The following is a 19,206-nucleotide window of genomic DNA, read 5'->3' on the forward strand; positions in this document are numbered from 1 at the left end:
CTTTTATAGCGTTCCTTAATCATGTTCTGCGTTAATTTCAGTTTTGGGTAATGCATTTGTCTATTCCTGCTTTTTAGGCTTATTTGCACGTTTGCGTACTTTAGTGCACCAGCCAGTTTTTGGTCGACTTTAAATAGTTTATTTTTGCGCAAAAGTGTCTCTCACTTATACTTAATAGTGCAAATGTTGACCTTATGTTTAGTAGTTCATGGTCAGGATTATTTTAAGGTTTATTTGGTTTACATATGAATGTTTTCAGTATTATGAATAATGTTAATTATATTTATTTACTAAATTTTTATCTACTATATCAATGTATATCAACTACACGTAAGTCCAGGTATATTTTAAAAATACTCTAATGTTAATGCTGCATGAATGATTGTTTTTAAACATGTAGTCTCTCTGGCTGCTGGGGGGTTATGTTTTCCTGACCTGGTTGCCTGTTCTTTAGCTCCCTCAAGAGTGGGTTTAAGCCGATGCAGAGAATAATCCATATAATAATTCTAGCTCATAGCCATGTAAGTAGCTTTATTGCTGAATTATTATTCAAATAAATTCAGAAACGCAACTAAATTCTAAAGGATTTTTTTTAAACGATCGTTTTCGATTTTTGGCGCAATGCATTTGAAAGGGGACATTGATTTTAATCCGTGAAATAGGCTGGAGCACTGTGAACTAATGGAATTGTGCGCAATAGAAATCCCCAATGTGCAACCCCGGGCGGCTTTCCAGAATAAACTGTAGGCAAAGGCAATGATGTTGGGAGTTACACGTCCCGCTTTGTGCTCATGGCCGCCCATGAGAAGGAAAAAGTTACAGCCCTCAAGTTTATTAAGTTATCAGAGGAGCCAGCATCCCCATTAATCCTACGAGGTCTTTGGGGTATGTTGCGTTAGAAAACTTTCAAGGTAAAAATGAGATTGAATCATAACATTGGCAAATGCAATACTAAGCTTCCTAAGGTCAGGGGTCTACTGTCAATGAAAACGTTTTCGGTCAAATTACATAGAACCAATTAGTCATATTCTACAACTTTGCACAATGTGTGGATTTTAATATCTTTCCCTTCACTTTCCCTATCATATAGCCTGATACACTTAGTATTAAATCGTCAGGGATTATGCCTTGGACCTGTCTTGTAAGTCGCGAAGGTAGAGACGAGTCCGTGAGGCCTGCAGTTGACATGACACGCGCATTAATCATTTTTAGCAGCGTATATCGCATTCCATCATTATAAATTACAATTGCGTCATAAGATGTAAGATATCCTAGAAATTTGATGTATTTGAAGTGCATGCCTTTAGGCAAAGCGATTGGGTTTCCTAACATAAAATGGGAAAACAAATATTACCCATCTACAAAAGAGGATGCGCGTTTATTTTTTATTTTTTATTTAATTTTAGCAAAAATATAGCCCTTTCGAAAAAATTAAGGTAGGCCTATGTGCCAAAAGCTGAAGTTTTTTTCATGCAGTGACATTAGTAAATGCTTTAGGTGGATACGAAGTGTATATGCACGGTAGCAATCTTCACATTACGTCACTGAACACACACAGGTACGGCTGACATCATCAAACAGTGAATCTCATCTCGAGTCGTTCTAACATTGAGATTTCAGTGTGCATGTCAACAAAAGTCAGCACAACGGAATTTCTTTAGCCTCCCATCTGCATTCCCGACAAAACCACCGAGGGAGAAGACGCCTCGTTAGAGATGCTCTTCCTCCATAATTCATCCCACATTTCTCCCTAAAAAGGAGATAATCTCATGTCACTTGTGACCACATTTTATAGAGCATTCCAGAATGCTTGAACTCCCTGTAGAGCTCAAAATTAAACCTTTTCCCCCTCCGTTGATTTAATATTTCTATAAACTTTGCTTAAAAATGAACTCAATGTATTGTTCAGTGCTTCCACGTTATTAATAACTGGAAAATGAATGATGTGCATCATCACAGGTGAACATAAATGGCATTTTGGTACAAAAGTTGCTTGCTAGTAGTTTAAGCGTAGAGCTGTATGACTGCCTCGTGCTATACAGCTTGGATTGCAATACATTTGCATTTATTTCCTTATTATTTTTTATTAATCACAGGTTGGTTATTTTACATGCATTTAAAGGTGATAAGGCCCATGCGCTGTATTATGGTAATTTACATTGTGAATTGTGTTTTTGTTGTTGTTTGTTTCAAAACTGTACTGACGGTATATGCGCATTTGTTTTTTATTGCCATTTACAGACGACCCATCTGCCAACTGGTTACACGCTCGATCATCCCGGAAGAAACGCTGTCCATACACGAAATATCAGACCTTGGAACTAGAGAAGGAATTTCTGTTCAATATGTACCTCACCCGAGACCGAAGACACGAGGTTGCTCGTCTACTGAACTTGACGGAGCGACAAGTAAAAATATGGTTCCAAAACAGAAGGATGAAAATGAAGAAAATGAATAAGGACCAGCCCAAAGAATAACGCAGACTGGTACTAGGCGTTCGAGCCATTTACAAGGAGTCTTTTAATCTGGAAGCTGATACACCGTTGTTTCAATGCATTCAAGAGAAAACTCAAACGCGCACTCACACGCCATTTTCCGTATGACTGGACATTGTTAAGTCTAGAGTAAAAGGAAGAGGTGAGATGATGAAAACCTCATGTCATCTCTCCCTATACTATTATTGCATTTTATGACTTGTGTTAAAGAAACGAACATTGCATCAGGAAATAAACAGGTGATTAAGAACTGCTTTCAACAAGCTAACTAAATCTGGAATATTCTTCTTTTATAAAGTTGTTCTATGTAATTCTGCTTTCCGATCATTCCTTTTTGTCATTGACGTGTGCTAATAGAAAAAGAAAATGTATGTAACACAAGCCTTATTCTATATACAAGGAACGTTTTGCTTCTGTTAAGCATGTTCAAGAGGTTTGCTAAACGACAAGTGAGTTACAACACAGTTATTATTATTATTATTATTATTATTATTATTATTATTATTATTATTATTATTATTATAAGCAGTGCTGATGCCATCTGTGAAGTTATTGTTAAAAAGTGCGTATGCTAACAGGCTTTCAAAACCTGAAGTGTACTATAAGTAAATTTGATAATTATTAGCACAATTATAAAACATCACACATCTTTGGTGACTCGATTATAATAATAATAATAATAATAATAATAATAATAATAAAAACAACAACAACAATAATAATAATAATAATAATAATAATAGTAATACTGTCCCAGTTTTTCTTAAGATGTTTCTTGATAGCTTCAGTTGTGTTTGTTTTGTTTGGGGTTAAATTCAAGAATCAAGCTGATTAAATTAAACAAAAATGAATCGTTTACCTATTCATTTCTGTTAAAATACTTTCTAAAATACTTATATAAAATTAGAGTTCAAGTTCCGAGTGTATGTTTGTAGCGTGCCAGTAACCATAGAATTAATTCGTGCTTAAATTTAACAAATTTAATCACAGATTTGGTCGCAGTTGTTTACATAAATTTGCGCATGCCTTGTATTGTGTAGTTTTCTTATGTACGTGTTATTGAGAAAAAAAGTATTAATTTGCATCTGTTTTATGTACCGTAACTTTAATTTATTGTAAATACGTTAATATTTTTTTCCGTTTGAATTGAATGTTTTATATGTTGTAAGAACAATTTCAATACTTCATACTTGAATGAGCTGATACAAGTAACCTTTGATTTTGCTATTTGTTTACAAGTTTCATGTATATGTCCAGAATCATGTCCGTTCTTTGTATTGTCAGTAATGTACTTTTATGTATTTACATATAGCTTTTTTATTTGTATGTTTTGTTTCTGTGATATGACTTTACTAAAATATAGAGCGCGCCTATCTTCTGATGTCAATCGCTCTTTATATTGTTAGTGGCAAATAACAATTTCTTCAGGAAGAAACAACAGTTAGTGCTGTTTTCTGACACTATCTAACACAAACAAACAATAACATCGTCAATATGTTTAAACATAATGCAAAGACCCAATTTAACTCCCAACACAGCGTCTAAATTATAGGCTATTTGTACACAACTGCTCCGTCTCTTTTCATGTTATAGTTTTATTTTTTGTGCCATTGCACTGTTGATGCTGGACTCATTAAAAGTTTACATATAGACCACAAATGCAGGTATTGTCATTTCTAAAAACAGTTGCAGGTTGTAAAAGATACGGTTTGATTCACATCTGAATTATGATTATTTTCTCTCTCCAAATAAGCACACCCAGTGGTATCTGCTATTCAGTTGGCTCCGCGTGGGTATTTTTTCCTGCATGTGTTTATGACAGGTTTTCAATGCACATAGATCTACACATATTAAGGTGAAAATAAAATCTGCTTTTATAGCACGTGACAAATTATATCACCCAATTTGACACCTTCGCTTGTTATGCTTCACTGCAAGCCAACCAATTTTTGTCTCTTTTTTTGCTGCAGCACTTTATGTTTACTTCATTTTCTAATGAGAGGCATATGTTGCAAATATGTTACCGTGCGTCCGATCATATCTTCAGAATGAAAAAACGTGCAACTAATATGTAGAAAGAAAATTTACTGAGAATAACCAAGACTCATCTTTTCCTTGGCACTCTTTATTTTATTCCCTTGTGATATTAGTCGTGTTATGTTTGGCTATACCACATCCTCCAGATGTAAGCTATGGATCAAAAACCATTAAGATATGTTGTCGGCAGAAGCAAGGTGTAATAAATTAATGCATACAGAAAAAGATAAGATAGGTCTATCTGTTGGTTGGATTAGCCAACTTTCTGTAGGACCCGAGGACCAAAATCTGCACCCAAGAAAGATTCTAAGCAAATATTGACTTTCTTTTAGAATCCAGTCAATTTTAACAGTATTTAGCTTTAATATTTTATTAAAACACACATTTTAACTATACTATTAAACAGCCAATATTCTGTGTATTCTGAAACGCAAAAAAATGTAAACTGGAAGAGGAGACAGCTATATATTTATATAAAAAATATCTGCGTTCAACAGATTGTAGCAATTAAATGTTTTTGAAGACATAGCCAATTGTCCTGGCTCACAGATGTGTTCACAAATGACTACTCGACACATTAATTCAGCATAAGTCTGTACTGGCGACTGTAGGCGTAAGAAGACATTTTGAGCCCTGCCACACAATTAACGCCCTTTATTTTGGTGTTTTGAACGGAAACAAACTGCAGAAAGGATGTACGCTCGGTGTTCAGAGGAAATGGGAAGTCGACTGTCATAAAAAAGAGAAAGAAATTCAATGTGGTGCGCCGCAATAAAATAATATGACTGTAATAAAACTTTATAGGGTATAAATTTCTGAAGGTTAAGAACTAAATGGCTGTAAAGCAAACACTGCGCGTGAAAAAAAGAAGAAAATGTGAAAATCGTTGCAAGCTACTAATAACTTTAAGGCAAAATAATTTGCGTAAACACCGTTTCCACGTTGGGGGAGTCTGTTTTTTCTCTTATCTCGCATTTGCCGTTTATTGTGTACAGCGTTTGTTCTTTAGGCGTGCAGATTCCTTGCAGGGTAGGGGGTCGGGATGGGTGAGATTTGGACTTCCACATGAGAGCCCTGAGCCCAATTCAATCGACGCCCACCCTTTGTTCCATTTCCGAACGCACTACAGTCCTTATAGCGGGCCATAAACCGCCACAAAAAGGATTTCTGGCGAGACGTCTGGGATGACCAACGTTAATTTGTTTACAACCTTTGGGAGCGGACTCGACTTCGCCATTTTGTGGGCACACATCCGATTGTGTCTTGGAAATACAAAAGGCCTGTTGCTGAAAAGAAAAAAAATTATTCTTACTCAAACACAACTATCCTTTACATTACATTCTCTAGCTAAAACAAAGTCAAAAATGTAACTACAAAATAAGTAAGACAAAAGAAAAAAGGTGTTTATTATAAACTGCTGCGTATTGTAACCATAAAAAGTAAAAATATGTGAATATTTATGGCCAGTTTGTTGTGTCCAGTTCTTTTGATGTAATAATAAAAATGTAATGGCTTGCGAATAAATAGAAATCTAAATATTTGTCTTCATTTCAAAGCAATTAAAAAATACATTAGAAAAAAAAAATCTGTCCTAACTAATGTTTTTAGTTTTCTATTCTATTCTATTCTATTCTATCCTATTCTATTCTATTCTATTCTATTCTATTCTATTCTATTCTATTCTATTCTATTATTTGATATTATAATATATCATATTATGTTATGTTATATTATAATAAATTATATAATATAATATTATGTTACATTATTTTATATTATATTTTGTTATATTATAGTATGTTATTTTATGTTTCATTCTATTCTATTCTGTTCTACTCTATTCTATTTTATTATTGTTACATTAAATATTTATTATGTTATGTAATATTATATTATATTATATTATATTATATTATATTATATTATATTATATTATATTATATTATATTATATTATATTATATTATATTATATTATTTATTTTATAAACTGCAGTTGCAACACTTTTTAATGCATATTTAAGTATTATGCAAAGATTAAACTTTTTGGACGGAACAATAAATCATATTTTAAATAATTATTTGAACATAATATATTTATGATAATTAATTACAATGAATAATAAAATATAATAATAATAATAATAATAATAATAATAATAATAATAATAATAATAATAATAATAATAATAATTATTATTATTATTATTATTATTATTATTACCAGTAGTAGCATGTTTGTTTGTTTGTTTGTTTGTAATGCTATTGGCGGTAGTAGCCTACATGAAAATTTCACACAATCCACTAAGGGAATGCTATATATGAGCGACGGTTTGTTGTTGTTGTTGTTGTTATTATTATTATTATTATTATTATTATTATTATAGCACTGTTTAATTATTCATTATAATTATAATATATAATAATCGAAGTAACACTTCCTTTGTGTGTGTGTATATGTATATATATATATATATATATATATATATATATATATATATATATATATATATATATATATATATATATAGTTTAACATTATTCGTGTTAGTGTTCCAACTCAACGTAAATTAATTTTCAATATATGGTGAAAAACCACACAAGACTATATACTACAGGGGTCGGTTTTTAAATGGATTCCTTGTTATAGAGAATTAAAATAAGTACTTTACATCATCGAATTTGCACTTACTGAGCTGTTAATTCGCTCATTCTGTTTTTATGTTCGTTGTTTATAGAACCATTAGCTTTTGAACTTCCGTCTTATTACAGCGGAATTTGACCATGGAGTAACACACAACAGACGCTTGATGGCAATGTTGCTCCACCAAAAAGAGGCTGCCTGATCACCCTCCGCCGCCAAAACGGAAACACAGGGGCCAAAACATTTGCAGACATGTGCGGTATTACACTTGACTAAAGTAAGATTCACACAATTTCCCTCCGTCACAGTGGAGCTTTTGAAAGAGACGAAGAACATTAAGCTCAGATGATTCTTTAATCTTTATGATAAACACCAAGAGAAACAAGCAGTCGCTCTTCATTTTTTCTCTTTGCATACTAGTAAATATACATTGTTTTTACGACACACAAACTGCAATAAAAAAATTAATATAAACAAATGAAATAAAACTCTAAGAATATATATTTTATTTTATTGGGATTAATTGGAGCAATAGGTCTATAGAGTATAGAGAAATAAATTAAACAACTGCACCTGTTTATCTTGATATCTCTGCTCGTTTTATTGAATGTTACCAAAAAATACAGGTCTGGATTTTAGATATGATGTCTCAGTGATTGTTTTAAATACTGGTGAATTAATTCTAATTTATAATATGATTTTAATATACGTTGTAGAATCAAAACACAAAACACGCAAAACTTTGTTCAGAAAATGCTTTATTAACAAAATAAACACAATAGATTATTGAATTGCTCTGACAAAGCACAAATAAAAAGTAACTAAAATATTCATATAAATTGTATTAATAATTTCGTATAAGAATCACTATTTACAAAGATATGATATTTGTGTAATTGAAAAAAAAACTATATTCAAGAAAGTATTCACAACACAATGTCTAAAACGTTTACATGCAGTTTACTAAAGCCAAGTGCTAATCACGCTTTACACAAAGCAACATCATCATCAACACCAACAATAACAACAACTCTTTATCCTTTTAAAAAGATGCACGAGAAAGAACAAAATGCGGCTACCTCGTTAAAGATCAACCCGTAATATAAACATTAACACTGTACATAGTCAACAATGCTTAAACGGAATTTGTTACATTGAGACAAAGGTGAAGATTTTGGGTGAGATATTGCTTTCAACCGCTCTGCAGTAATTTATTACAGAAGCAAATGAAGCTGTAAAAAACATGCAGCACGTGTTTCTATATTTAAAAAGTAAAAAAGTAAACAGGCTTTAGTTCGATGTGAGCGTTTTTGTTTTGCATGTTTACTTAGATATATATTGGCATGATTTTTAAATACGAATCTAGTTTCATTACAACAATTGGACATCTGCAATTTTACCCTCACCAGAACGCACCACGCACAATGTTTAAGCTGTTATAGAAATGTAGCATCGTTTATTTATTTATTTATTTATTTATTTATTTATTTATTTATTTATTTATTTATTTATTTATTTATTTATTTATTTATGTTTATATGTTTATTAACTTTGCTATCTTTTGCCATTGGAAAATTGTATTGACGTTTTATTTCACTAATCGGATCTTCTCGGATCTAGTGTTAGATCTACTCGTGCTAAGCATTATAGCGCACTGAACTGAAAACAAAACAAAAATGACAATTAAAGAACTTACAGTCCTTGCATGGATAAAATTTGAAGTGAAGCATTTACAGCATTGGTCGTGGAACCTCATAAAAGCCTAACAGCTTTTTGATGCACTACGTCAACAACAAACAGTAGGGGCGTTTATTGCATTTTATAGTTTGTTAAACCATTTACAACCACATTTACCATTACACCTGACGCTCAGGTCCATTTCAACATCCCCCTCTTTCTGTAAATACATTAATAGAATATTGTTGTCAAAGAATTGAATACGACTCGGCCTACCTCGCTTATTTTTGACGCGCGGGCCACAGTCAGTTCGCTTATTCCTGTAAAATTGAACGTGCTTATGAGCATTGGATGTGTTTAATCTGATACCAATTAAATCGTGTACTTTTTAAAATTGGCCGTCTAGACCCTGACATTTAAAAAAGAAGGCTCGACTTCATTAGAGATTAGGAAATTAAGGACTAAATATGCATCACTTTGGGTTGTCTATGCAAAAAAAAAAAAAAAAAAAAAATCAATCTTTCAAAAGGGTTTGGAGTAGAGAAGTTGAGGTTGGGGGAGGGGCGGAGGCTATGCACTTGATCTGATGCAAAGCGGCAGATTTCTCATTAACTTACCCGCTTGAACATATTAATGTGCATATTCTCCCCTCCTCTCTCCCCTGGCCCCCCTTCTCTCTCCTGCTCCCTCGCGCTCGCTCCCTCTTAGCTCTCTCTCACCCGCTTTCTCTTTTTCTCTCTTTTTCATTCTCTCACTCCCTTCATATCAGAATCGCGCAGAGCGGTGTCCGTGTGGGGATGCGAGAAACCATAGTGGAACGAGGATCAGACAGAAGATGCAAATGATCATCAAAACACACCGCAAAATATGAAACTACTCATTTGCAGCCGAGTAAATCATAGAAAACTGATCGGGAACTGGCACCATTCGCCGGAATTGTGATGCTGGAACTTTACAGTGGGAACATGCCAATGGAAGCTTTAGATAAGTTGTTTTAACAAAAGGTATACACACGCAAGCCGCCCAGTAATTGGAAATCAACGCTTTGCTGCAACATTGTTACCTCAGTAACTGTGAGCTACTGCGCTTATATAAAGACATTCTATCGTAATCTCTTGAACAAAATCAGTACCACCACCAACAGCAGTAAAAGATGAGCTCATATTTCGTCAACTCTCTCTTCACTAAGTACAAAAGTGGAGACACTTTACGACCAAACTATTACGAGTGCGGATTTGCTCAGGACCTAGGGACGAGACCCACCGTCGTGTATGGTCCAGGCACCGGGGCCACTTTCCAGCATGCTCCTCAAATTCAGGAGTTTTACCACCACGGCGCATCCACGCTCTCCGCTGCGCCTTACCAGCAGAGTCCATGTGCGGTAACCTGTCACGGCGAGCCGGGTAACTTCTACGGTTATGATGCTCTCCAGAGGCAAACACTTTTCGGTGCTCAAGACGCCGACTTGGTTCAGTATAGCGACTGCAAGCTCGCCACGGGGGGCATCGGCGACGAGACGGACAACACAGAACAGAGTCCGTCGCCCACACAACTGTTCCCGTGGATGCGACCTCAAGGTGAGACAGAAAAGCCAGCCAACTGCGTTGTGTGTGTTTGTTGAAGTGACAGAACATCGAGTTAGCTCCTCGAAAACATCTCTGTGAAATTTAGCTTTACAATTGCATTTCCTGTGTGCACGAGAGGAGGGGGGCAATAGCCAGTTTTATTGTTTTATGGTGTTCAAAACTTGTGAATCACTTTACAGTTTAATGACCCTGCCATACAAAGACAGGGGAGAGAGGAAGAAGGCGAGAGAAAACCCTTTTCTCTTCTTGCTCTTTCCATGTGTGAGACTTTGCCCCACAGCTGATCTCTCACTTCTCACCCAGGTCAAAGTTTTACTGCAGCCTTTAACGACTTACAGTGAGCCCCCGAGTTTATTTCACTACACAGTTTCACAAGGATTATGTCATTTACGGCTGTGCCTAATCATTTGATCCTGTGAAATAGTTTATACTGCTTTTTGACGACTATACTGTATGGTTAGTGTTGCTCATTATTGTGTATTAGTGCTGTGGTATAGGCCTACTTATATTTGTAATGGTGGAGCTTTTAGAATAATCACTGTGTAAGACTGTGGGGAGTCTGCATTGTACAATAAAAGCCTACTCATAAACTAATAATGCAACACCATTACGAATTGCAGATGTTCATGCAAGCATGCAACCTTTGTGGACTTTTTGGGTTACATATATTAAGATATTTGATTCCAAAATTGTGATTTGGCGCATTTTGAGTTGTCTAACATCTCTAAACTTCTTTATTGCCAGTAGCTGCCGGACGGAGACGAGGCCGTCAGACCTACAGCCGCTATCAGACGCTCGAACTGGAGAAAGAGTTTCTCTTCAATCCCTACCTAACACGCAAGCGTCGGATTGAAGTGTCACACGCTTTAGGACTGACAGAACGACAAGTCAAAATCTGGTTTCAAAACCGTCGCATGAAATGGAAAAAGGAAAACAACAAGGACAAGTTTCCAAGCAGCAAGTCTGAACAAGAGCAGATCGAAAAAGAAAAACGGGAGAAAGAACAGGCATCCGGTACACAGTCAGCCGGCGAAGACTGCGACAAGGCAAAACAAATGTAGAGCGGATGCAAGCGTGTGTGTATGTGTGTGTGAGAGTGTATGTGTATGTGTGTGCGCGTGTGCGTGTGCGTGTGTGTGTGTGTGTGAGTGAGGCAGTGTTTGTGTGTGTCAGTCAATCAAAATTGCAAGGAATATATAGGGAAAATCAAACAGACTATGATGAACAGAATAACGGTGCTTGCATGACAGGCTTGTCTCATAGAGACATTGTAATCAAGTCGGGTGGTTACATCTTTCACTCGAGGAAGGAACAGAAAAAATACTGGGACTTGACGAATGAATAATTTTAATGTGATGCCCACAGAACATCAGGAAGACGAAGGACAAGAAGCATTTCTACTTTTTACCTGTTGTTCAGAGAGTACGATAGTGTTAAAGCTAGTCTCCTTTCTTTGTGGAATAATTATCGTGAAACTTATGTTTCTATTGTTAGGATATTGTCATTAACAATTACCTTGGCAGCTGTATAGTTTTTAAGTTAAATGGTGCACTTTTAACTGTTCTCACTTATATGTTATGATGACGTAGAAATTACTGACTTCCAACAACATGAAACTGCCTATTTATGCCGTAGAATCTCTTTTTACACGTCTTTGGTTCTTCTTAAATCGATGGTATTTTTGTTGTCTTCCTTTCTTGGGGTAAGCATGCGCACAGTGAATTATAAAAATGAATAAACATAATAAAAAAGTATAAAAAATGTTATGTGATCCATTGTTTACTACGCATCAAATTGTTGTCGTTTACGTTTACTGGTGAAGTAATTTTTCAGATGACTATGTGTTTTGTTGTCATTCCTATCTGTATTTTAGTGTCTACAACTGAAGACATCATAAGAAGGTGGACACAATAAAGTTTACAAGCGAGAATCCGTGACACTATGTGTCCTCGACATCATTTCTCGTTTATGTGCGGTTTGGATATATATGCTCGAGTCAAAATCTTATCGGTTACCAGACAAAATTGTGTTTTTGTTAAACTAACTCCATATGAGATGTGGAATAGTACAATAAAATATTAAATATTACAATAAAACGAATGTTTACAAATAGGTAATGATTACAAATCTAAGTAAAATGTCATGTAGTGTGGTCTTATTCTTGATTTATAGTACGTGAACAAGATATCTCAAATATTTTGACAGGTCAACATTGCAAAACGACAGAATGTAATACGCCACTAAACAGAAACAGCCATCTATTCTCGTGAAACTACATTTAAAAAAACTCCCAAAACGAAATTTAATCATGCTGAACACTCTTAAATGTGGGTATTTGAGTAATAAGAGCACACCACGTCAGGTGAATTAATGTCTTATGTGGGCTTCTCCAACATTAAGAGAGTGTAGATTCTACGACAAGACTCTATGCTTGCTAACTATCGACAGGGAAACTGGGACGCACTGGACCAGCCAGTCGCTATGGAAAACGCTAGTTTGTGGTGACTGTTCAGGCTATAGTAGTCCTTTGAAGCAGAAACTAGTGAGGGCCCCCGTCATCATGCGCTTGACACAGACACACTGTAGGCTAGAGACATTGCAGAAATGCCATGATGAGATTGGGATTTGGGCAGGACCGGTGACAGAGAGAAAATAATGTTGAAAATCAATAGCGAAATAAATGGATTTCTTATTTGTGTGTTGCCCTCCCAAACAGGAACCATGTTCCTAAATCTGGACAACCTGAACTCATTCATAAGTTTGCGCAACCCACAGTAATTTATTGCTTGCCTCTGATTTGGGTGATTACAAAAACCTTCTCAATAGACTATCGATTCGTCTGTTCTCCTGTGTGTTTGGGTTGTCTGTAGGTACCGCTGGCTGTAAGTGAAAAATTTAACAAATTTATGTGGATGGTCAGCTACGCAGCCCTTCTCAACATTAGACAAGGCTCTTGGAAGCTGTATACTCATTGGAGGATATATCATCACGTGCTGCCCATCACGTGGCCCCTGAGGAAAAAGGGGTGATTTTTGGTGTAAATCTAGACTGTAATTCTGTAATATATCATTGGACCTCGTAAAACCGACACTAAAACTTCTTAGCATATAAATCACTTCTCAAATTATGAGTTCATTGTATTATGCGAACGCGCTGTTTTCCAAATACCAAGTGGCGAGTTCAGCCTTCTCTACTGGCGTGTTTCCCGAGCAAACTTCTTGCGCCTTTTCGTGCAGTTCGCAGCGGGCCAGCGGCTACGGCTCGGCTTCAACCGGTGCACCGGTCTCTTCATCATCTTCTGTCTCCCTGCCGAGCATGTACACTAACGGTACTAGTCTTTCCAGTCATACTCAAGGCATGTACCCCACTGCGTATGAGCTGGGAGCTGTCTCTTTGAACATGCACAGCTCTCTGTTTGACCATCCGAATCTACCCATGGTGAGCGCTGGCGATCTCTGTAAAGCGCAAAGCAGTGGCAAGGAAGAGCAGAGGGGCTACCATCAAAACAACGAAAACAACCTCCGAATCTACCCGTGGATGAGGAGCACAGGTCTGTGAAAACTAAACGTTTCTTAAGGACAGGGGTGTGCGTCTGTGTATGTAGAGGGGGAGGGAGACAGGTTAAGGGGAGCGACCAAGTCATTTCTGAAAGTGTTCTTTCCTCAAATCTTTTTATGACTAATTAGTCACCATAATTCAAGATCCCTTGTACGTAGTATTCAGCTTTTTGTGGAAAAAAGAGGCGGTGGTGTGAGAGGCGTGGGTGAATTATGTTTAGCTTTAACAAATAACCAAAATACTGCTGCGATTGTACGTCATGTCATCATGGTTGGATGTTTTGCTGCGTGTCCGGATGGATCCAAGTTAGTATGTTCTGTCATTAAAAATCCTTACATTTTCGATATAGAGGGCGGAGCCCTGCGTTTCTAGGGTATGTTAATGCTGGGTGGACCCTTGTTTTAACTTACTGAGAGTAATTCAACTATCTCTGCGTGGGCATGCGTCTGTTTATTATATGTACATGTATGTGCTTGTGCATATGGGCATGTGCTAGAAAATAAAACATACAATTCATGAGCTTAGGCCAGTTCCATTGCTAAAATATTTGCTTAAATAGGGGGTTTATCAAACCGGCTCCTTTTCGTAATAGCACTTGCACACGTTGAAACCACAAGTCCCAGCTGATAAATTGAAAAAGAGCAAGACATGTTATCTCTTAATGATTTTCTGCGGCCCCTCAAGGAACTTCCCGCGAGCACCAACGTTCCTATCAGTCAACTGTCAACCCAGGGCGCTTCTTCTCTTGTTAGCTCCTAGTGTAAAAATACAACAACATAAATAGTTTTGAAACAGATACCTCATTAGCAAAGTTGTTGACATTTGCTGGAAGATAGCCTTTGCCTGCCGAAGGTGTATACGTTTTCGCTGTCTGTTGAAGATTTGTGTGAAATGCCAGTCATTTTGAAAGAAATGTATGTCTCATAATCAACCTATGACTCCAATACAAAAAAAAAATAAAAATAAAAAAAATAAAAATTTACATTATTTTAATCCTAACATTAGCGGCGGCTATTCTGCTTTTGAAAATGTAATTATTGTTATTATTGTTGAATTATTATAATTTTTAACTTTCAAAAAGGTCAAATGTTCATATACTTTAAACAGCACTGTTATAAATTATGCTATTTTTATTGTTTATTACTATTTTTTAAAGATTTTTAAAAGACGATTATTCCACTAACATCACGTCAAACCAGCTGTAAAGATTGCATATTTGGTCTTATAGTGCATCAAAAACTGAATTAAATAAAATCAGGCCCTACAATAAACATCCGCGAGTACGAACACATGTAATCAGTCTTCTATTTATTTCTATTTTTTTTAAACCTCAGACATCTACACGTCACGTATATATACTATAAGCCCTAGCTCCTAACCACTGGCTTTCATGCTTTTACTTATAAAGGCCAGCTGCCATTTCGTGCTCTCGTTTGATATTTCACATAGATGGGCTCTGTCTTTCTCTTTATTTCTCTTCCACTATTCACAAACAGACACATTCAGGCAGAGGAGATGAAATTCTCTTTCCAATGTCTATCATTCATACTGTGCATGTCAGGGACCCTGAACAGTGACCAAGTACAATGCTCGTCCTTGTTTTAACTTGTGTAAAACCGTTTCGTTCTGTGAAGACACAAAATCTATGCACTTAATTTGTATCCCTTTAAGAAGGAAAGAGCGGTATCATTTCAGCACGACGCTTATATTTTTGCTCTGTTTTTTTTCTTGTTTTTTATTTTTTCCCAAATTCTTTAGGCATTTGCACAGTTTGTGCATGACTAGTATCAACAAGGAGTGACACGACGTGGCAGACAAGACGGAAGTAAGATACAAACGACTAAATAGTGCAATAAAAAAGTTCAAAAAGCACACGAGCTCAAAAGCGGCCCCCATTTGTCGACAGTCTGCTGGAAACGGAAATGCAGGGACAGCATAAAGTCACTGACCGTGCATGGGCAAGGTTGTGAAAGTCTAGTTAGATTTTTTTTCCTTTAAACCTGCAGCTAAAAAGATGGATATTTTACGAAGGTGGCTTCTTTATCTAAATGGATAGATGAACACTTCAGCGCTTATGTGTACGGGAACTAACTAGATCCTGTTGTTGACTTTGGTCATGTTTAGAAGGAAGTCTGAACGCCAGAGCTCCATTAGAGTCACGGGAGAGTGCAAGCCAGAGAATACACGTACAGCAGGGGTATTTGTGTACTATAAATTTGCTTTTGTATTACATTCCTCTTTCATATTTAAATTGCATTTTTATCTTGTAAAGTTTTGATTTTGTTTGGCTTATGTCTCTTAATCGTAATGCATGCAATAGAGTTAAAACGGTTGCGTAAATTGCTTGTGTTGTTGCAAACTGCAAGATTTGGGTAATTTATTATTCCATTTATTTTACTAAAGTTTATGTAATCCCACAGTAAGAAATACGTTTGCAAAAATAATTTAAAAATGTAAAAATTATAATTAAGACGGGCACTGCTTTATTTCGGATAGGCACAGTGCAAAAGAAGAACAACAAGAAAACACGAATTAATCGTATCTCATATTTAAAGTCACTAATCGTAATCTAAATAAAATGTATCTAAAAAATAAAATTGTAAATATTATAATCAAGGCGGCCACTGCTTTATTTCTGATAGCCAATGTGCAAATAAGCAGACAAAAAGAAAACACTAATAAATCGTATCTCATATTTACAATCACTAATCGTAATCTCTAAAAATGTCTTTATAATCCCTGGGACAATAAAACAAATACAATATAAGTCATTAATACACCTATAAGAATTAAGCCTAATGCCTTTTGACAAATACAATAGCTACATATAGGCTAGGGCCTACTGGAAATGTTCTTTTTTTTGTTCATTTTCTTTAGCTTTGCTTAAGTTATATCAGTAATTATATCATATTCGATGATTTTAACAAATCAGTAATTTTTGAAAACCAGTGTCCTAAATCAGAATTTACATTATGACTGGTTTGATTTTAACTATCGAAAAATATATGAGCGTTTCTCAATATTTATTTTCCTTACTAGTTTTGCTGGCATATATATATATATATATATATATATATATATATATATATATATATATATATATATATATATATATATATATATATATATATTTTTTTTTTTAATCAAGTGTTATGCTTTCTGAACCTCATTCTGCGCTTTTCACAGGTGCTGACCGGAAAAGAGGCCGTCAGACCTATTCCCGCTACCAAACATTAGAGCTGGAGAAAGAGTTTCACTTCAACCGTTACCTTTCAAGACGGCGGCGTATCGAGATAGCACACGCCCTGTGCTTAACCGAGCGCCAGATCAAAATTTGGTTTCAAAACAGGAGAATGAAATGGAAGAAAGAGAACAAATCAACGGACCGCTGCTCGCCTGCTGCTGATCAAATTGGAGGCGACGAGGAAGAAGAAGATGATGAGTAGCAACGCAAGTTGAAGACATAATAAGACTATACTAAAATATTATTGATTTGACTTGCTTTAATTCGGGATACACTGAATAAAAAAGTTGATACTTACAATACTGTAGGCAACGTGTCTTTATCGTCTATGTAACTTATGTTAGAGATGTTAATGTGCTAAACTATTAAATATAATACTACGAACTATTTTAAAACATTTTAATATAGATGTATAAACTACATTTAAGACGTGAATACTAATACTGTATAATAGCCTAAATTCCTTATATATAGGCACAATACTATATTATTAACATATGTTTCATAGCATTTGTGAATCTTGTATGTGTGACCTATTATTCGTTCGGTCTATTATCCACTGAGATCAAACAAAGAAGGGAGCAAGCTACTTTTAATTATTTCGAATTTTGATATACCCCTTTTCTGTATTTTTGTGTAAATATTTGTCTGGTTATTTTTTTCCCTTGGTCATATTTGTGTTTGTTTTAGAATAAACTGTTTTGCTGACTACAAGATGTTTCAATTATTGCGTATCAAGGTTTTTCTTTAGTGAATTACTTGTTTTTAGTTTCCATAGTTTGAAACATTTAAATTTTACCATTATACAATATTTAGCCTATTTCTATTTTACATTTGTTAAAAATCTCACTTTGGGTGGTGTCATGAAAACATTTAGGAGATTTGATTCTCCCTATATAATAAAATATTATTATTATTATTATTATTAATAATAATAATAATAATAATAATAATAATAATAATAATAATAATCTGAAGTCTTTTATTCATCATCTCTTTTTATTCATTTGTCAATTAATTTCTATCAACTTCCCAGTTCATCCAAAACATCGATATGCCTACATTTATATTTTACTCAACGAACATATTGTATATTATATATTGTAAATGTTTTGGAAGCTTTTTACACTATTTTGATAATTATTACTTAAAACAATAATAAAATAATAAAACAAAATAAAACAATTAGATATAATTATGTTTACAAATAGGTTTAGCGGTTATAATAACCCATTATATCTCAAATCAGTAAAATAAATGAGAAAAATTTATTATTTGTTTTAATATGTAATGCTTTTATAATCATCACTTCGGTATTGTTATAATTTAATACAGCAGTTTTCGTTCATTGAGACTTAGCATTCGTTTATTGGATTTTTTTTCTTCAGGTCAAGCCGAGTGCTTAAAGAAGTGACAGAATCTGTATCGTGCGAGACCAAAAGAAGGCGTTTATATTATGGGGTTGTAAACTAATGTGTTTAGTGCATCAATAAAAAAGCCGGAAACGCCATAAAAAGGACAAAAAAAAAAACCTGCAGAATGGGAAAGCGGCTGGTCTTTTCTGGGGTCTTAGCAGCAGTTGAGGTTTTGGTGACAATACCTTTTCCGATTTGGAAAAAACTGTAACACTTTAGATGTCTCATAATTATATATTTAGATATTTGTTTGCAAGAAACATTCAGACTGCTTTAATGTGCTTTACAGCTAGCCCATATATTTGCTATTTTTGTCGCATTGCGAAATTTTTGCGTATGTTTACTTTACTGCAGCGTCGAACTGTTAAGGTTTAACACTACGCAACTGCAATAAAGTGACAAACATATTTTTTCCCTAAATCATTTGTTGTGAAATACTCGTACAATCAAGTCTCTTTAAAAATAAATCTTATATATATATATATATATATATATATATATATATATATATATATATATATATATATATATATATATATAGTATTTTGTACT

The 19,206-nt window shown here is 34.8% G+C and overlaps 3 protein-coding genes and 2 long non-coding RNA genes across 10 annotated transcripts in view; 4 read left to right on the forward strand and 1 right to left on the reverse strand.

Moving 5' to 3' along the window:
• Positions 1–4,154, forward strand: part of hoxb9a (homeobox B9a) — a 5,086-nt gene extending 932 nt beyond the window's left edge. The window contains exon 2 of the mRNA NM_131121.2: positions 2,242–4,154. Coding sequence (NP_571196.2) covers positions 2,242–2,477 — 236 coding nt within the window. The 3' untranslated portion in view covers positions 2,478–4,154. The remainder of the gene's footprint in view (positions 1–2,241) is intronic.
• LOC147845618 (uncharacterized) overlaps positions 1–19,206 on the forward strand; it is a 349,241-nt gene that overhangs the window by 119,643 nt on the left and 210,392 nt on the right. The gene's annotated exons all lie outside the window — the stretch shown is intronic.
• The window catches only part of LOC147845619 (uncharacterized), a 388,114-nt gene that overhangs the window by 15,264 nt on the left and 353,644 nt on the right, over positions 1–19,206 (reverse strand). The window lies entirely within an intron of this gene.
• hoxb8a (homeobox B8a) lies at positions 9,614–12,198 on the forward strand. Of its 2 annotated transcripts, none has more exons than XM_087242086.1 (2): positions 9,614–10,428; positions 11,182–12,198. In XM_087242086.1, exons 1-2 carry the CDS (start codon positions 10,005–10,007, stop codon positions 11,496–11,498), a joined length of 741 nt encoding a protein of 246 aa, XP_087098212.1. In that variant the 5' UTR covers positions 9,614–10,004; the 3' UTR covers positions 11,499–12,198.
• Positions 13,329–17,953, forward strand: hoxb7a (homeobox B7a). 3 transcript variants are annotated; one of them, XM_087243247.1, is made up of 3 exons: positions 13,329–13,462; positions 13,674–13,987; positions 17,182–17,546. In XM_087243247.1, exons 1-3 carry the CDS (start codon positions 13,344–13,346, stop codon positions 17,439–17,441), a joined length of 693 nt encoding a protein of 230 aa, XP_087099373.1. In that variant the 5' UTR covers positions 13,329–13,343; the 3' UTR covers positions 17,442–17,546. The 3 variants fall into 3 exon arrangements, with proteins under 3 accessions (XP_087099373.1, NP_001108563.1, XP_087099372.1); NM_001115091.2 differs by lacking the exon at positions 13,329–13,462 and having other exon boundaries at positions 13,504–13,987; positions 17,182–17,953; XM_087243246.1 differs by lacking the exons at positions 13,329–13,462; positions 13,674–13,987 and adding an exon at positions 14,034–14,300 and having other exon boundaries at positions 17,182–17,953.

Source organism: Danio rerio, chromosome 3 (assembly GCF_052040795.2).
Source record: "Danio rerio strain M-AB ecotype USA chromosome 3, GRCz13ab, whole genome shotgun sequence".
Taxonomy (NCBI): Eukaryota; Metazoa; Chordata; class Actinopteri; order Cypriniformes; family Danionidae; genus Danio; species Danio rerio.

What these genes read in the sequence shown, in the direction of transcription:
- hoxb8a (XM_087242086.1), top strand. Translation starts at nt 10,005, where the DNA reads ATGAGCTCATATTTCGTCAACTCTCTCTTCACTAAGTACAAAAGTGGA. An exon ending in CCCGTGGATGCGACCTCAAG is followed by an intron (nt 10,429 to 11,181) that starts GTGAGACAGAAA and finishes CTTTATTGCCAG; the next exon opens with TAGCTGCCGGACGGAGACGA.
- hoxb7a (XM_087243247.1), top strand. Translation starts at nt 13,344, where the DNA reads ATGTGGATGGTCAGCTACGCAGCCCTTCTCAACATTAGACAAGGCTCT. An exon ending in TGGCCCCTGAGGAAAAAGGG is followed by an intron (nt 13,463 to 13,673) that starts GTGATTTTTGGT and finishes CTTTTCGTGCAG; the next exon opens with TTCGCAGCGGGCCAGCGGCT. An exon ending in CCCGTGGATGAGGAGCACAG is followed by an intron (nt 13,988 to 17,181) that starts GTCTGTGAAAAC and finishes CGCTTTTCACAG; the next exon opens with GTGCTGACCGGAAAAGAGGC.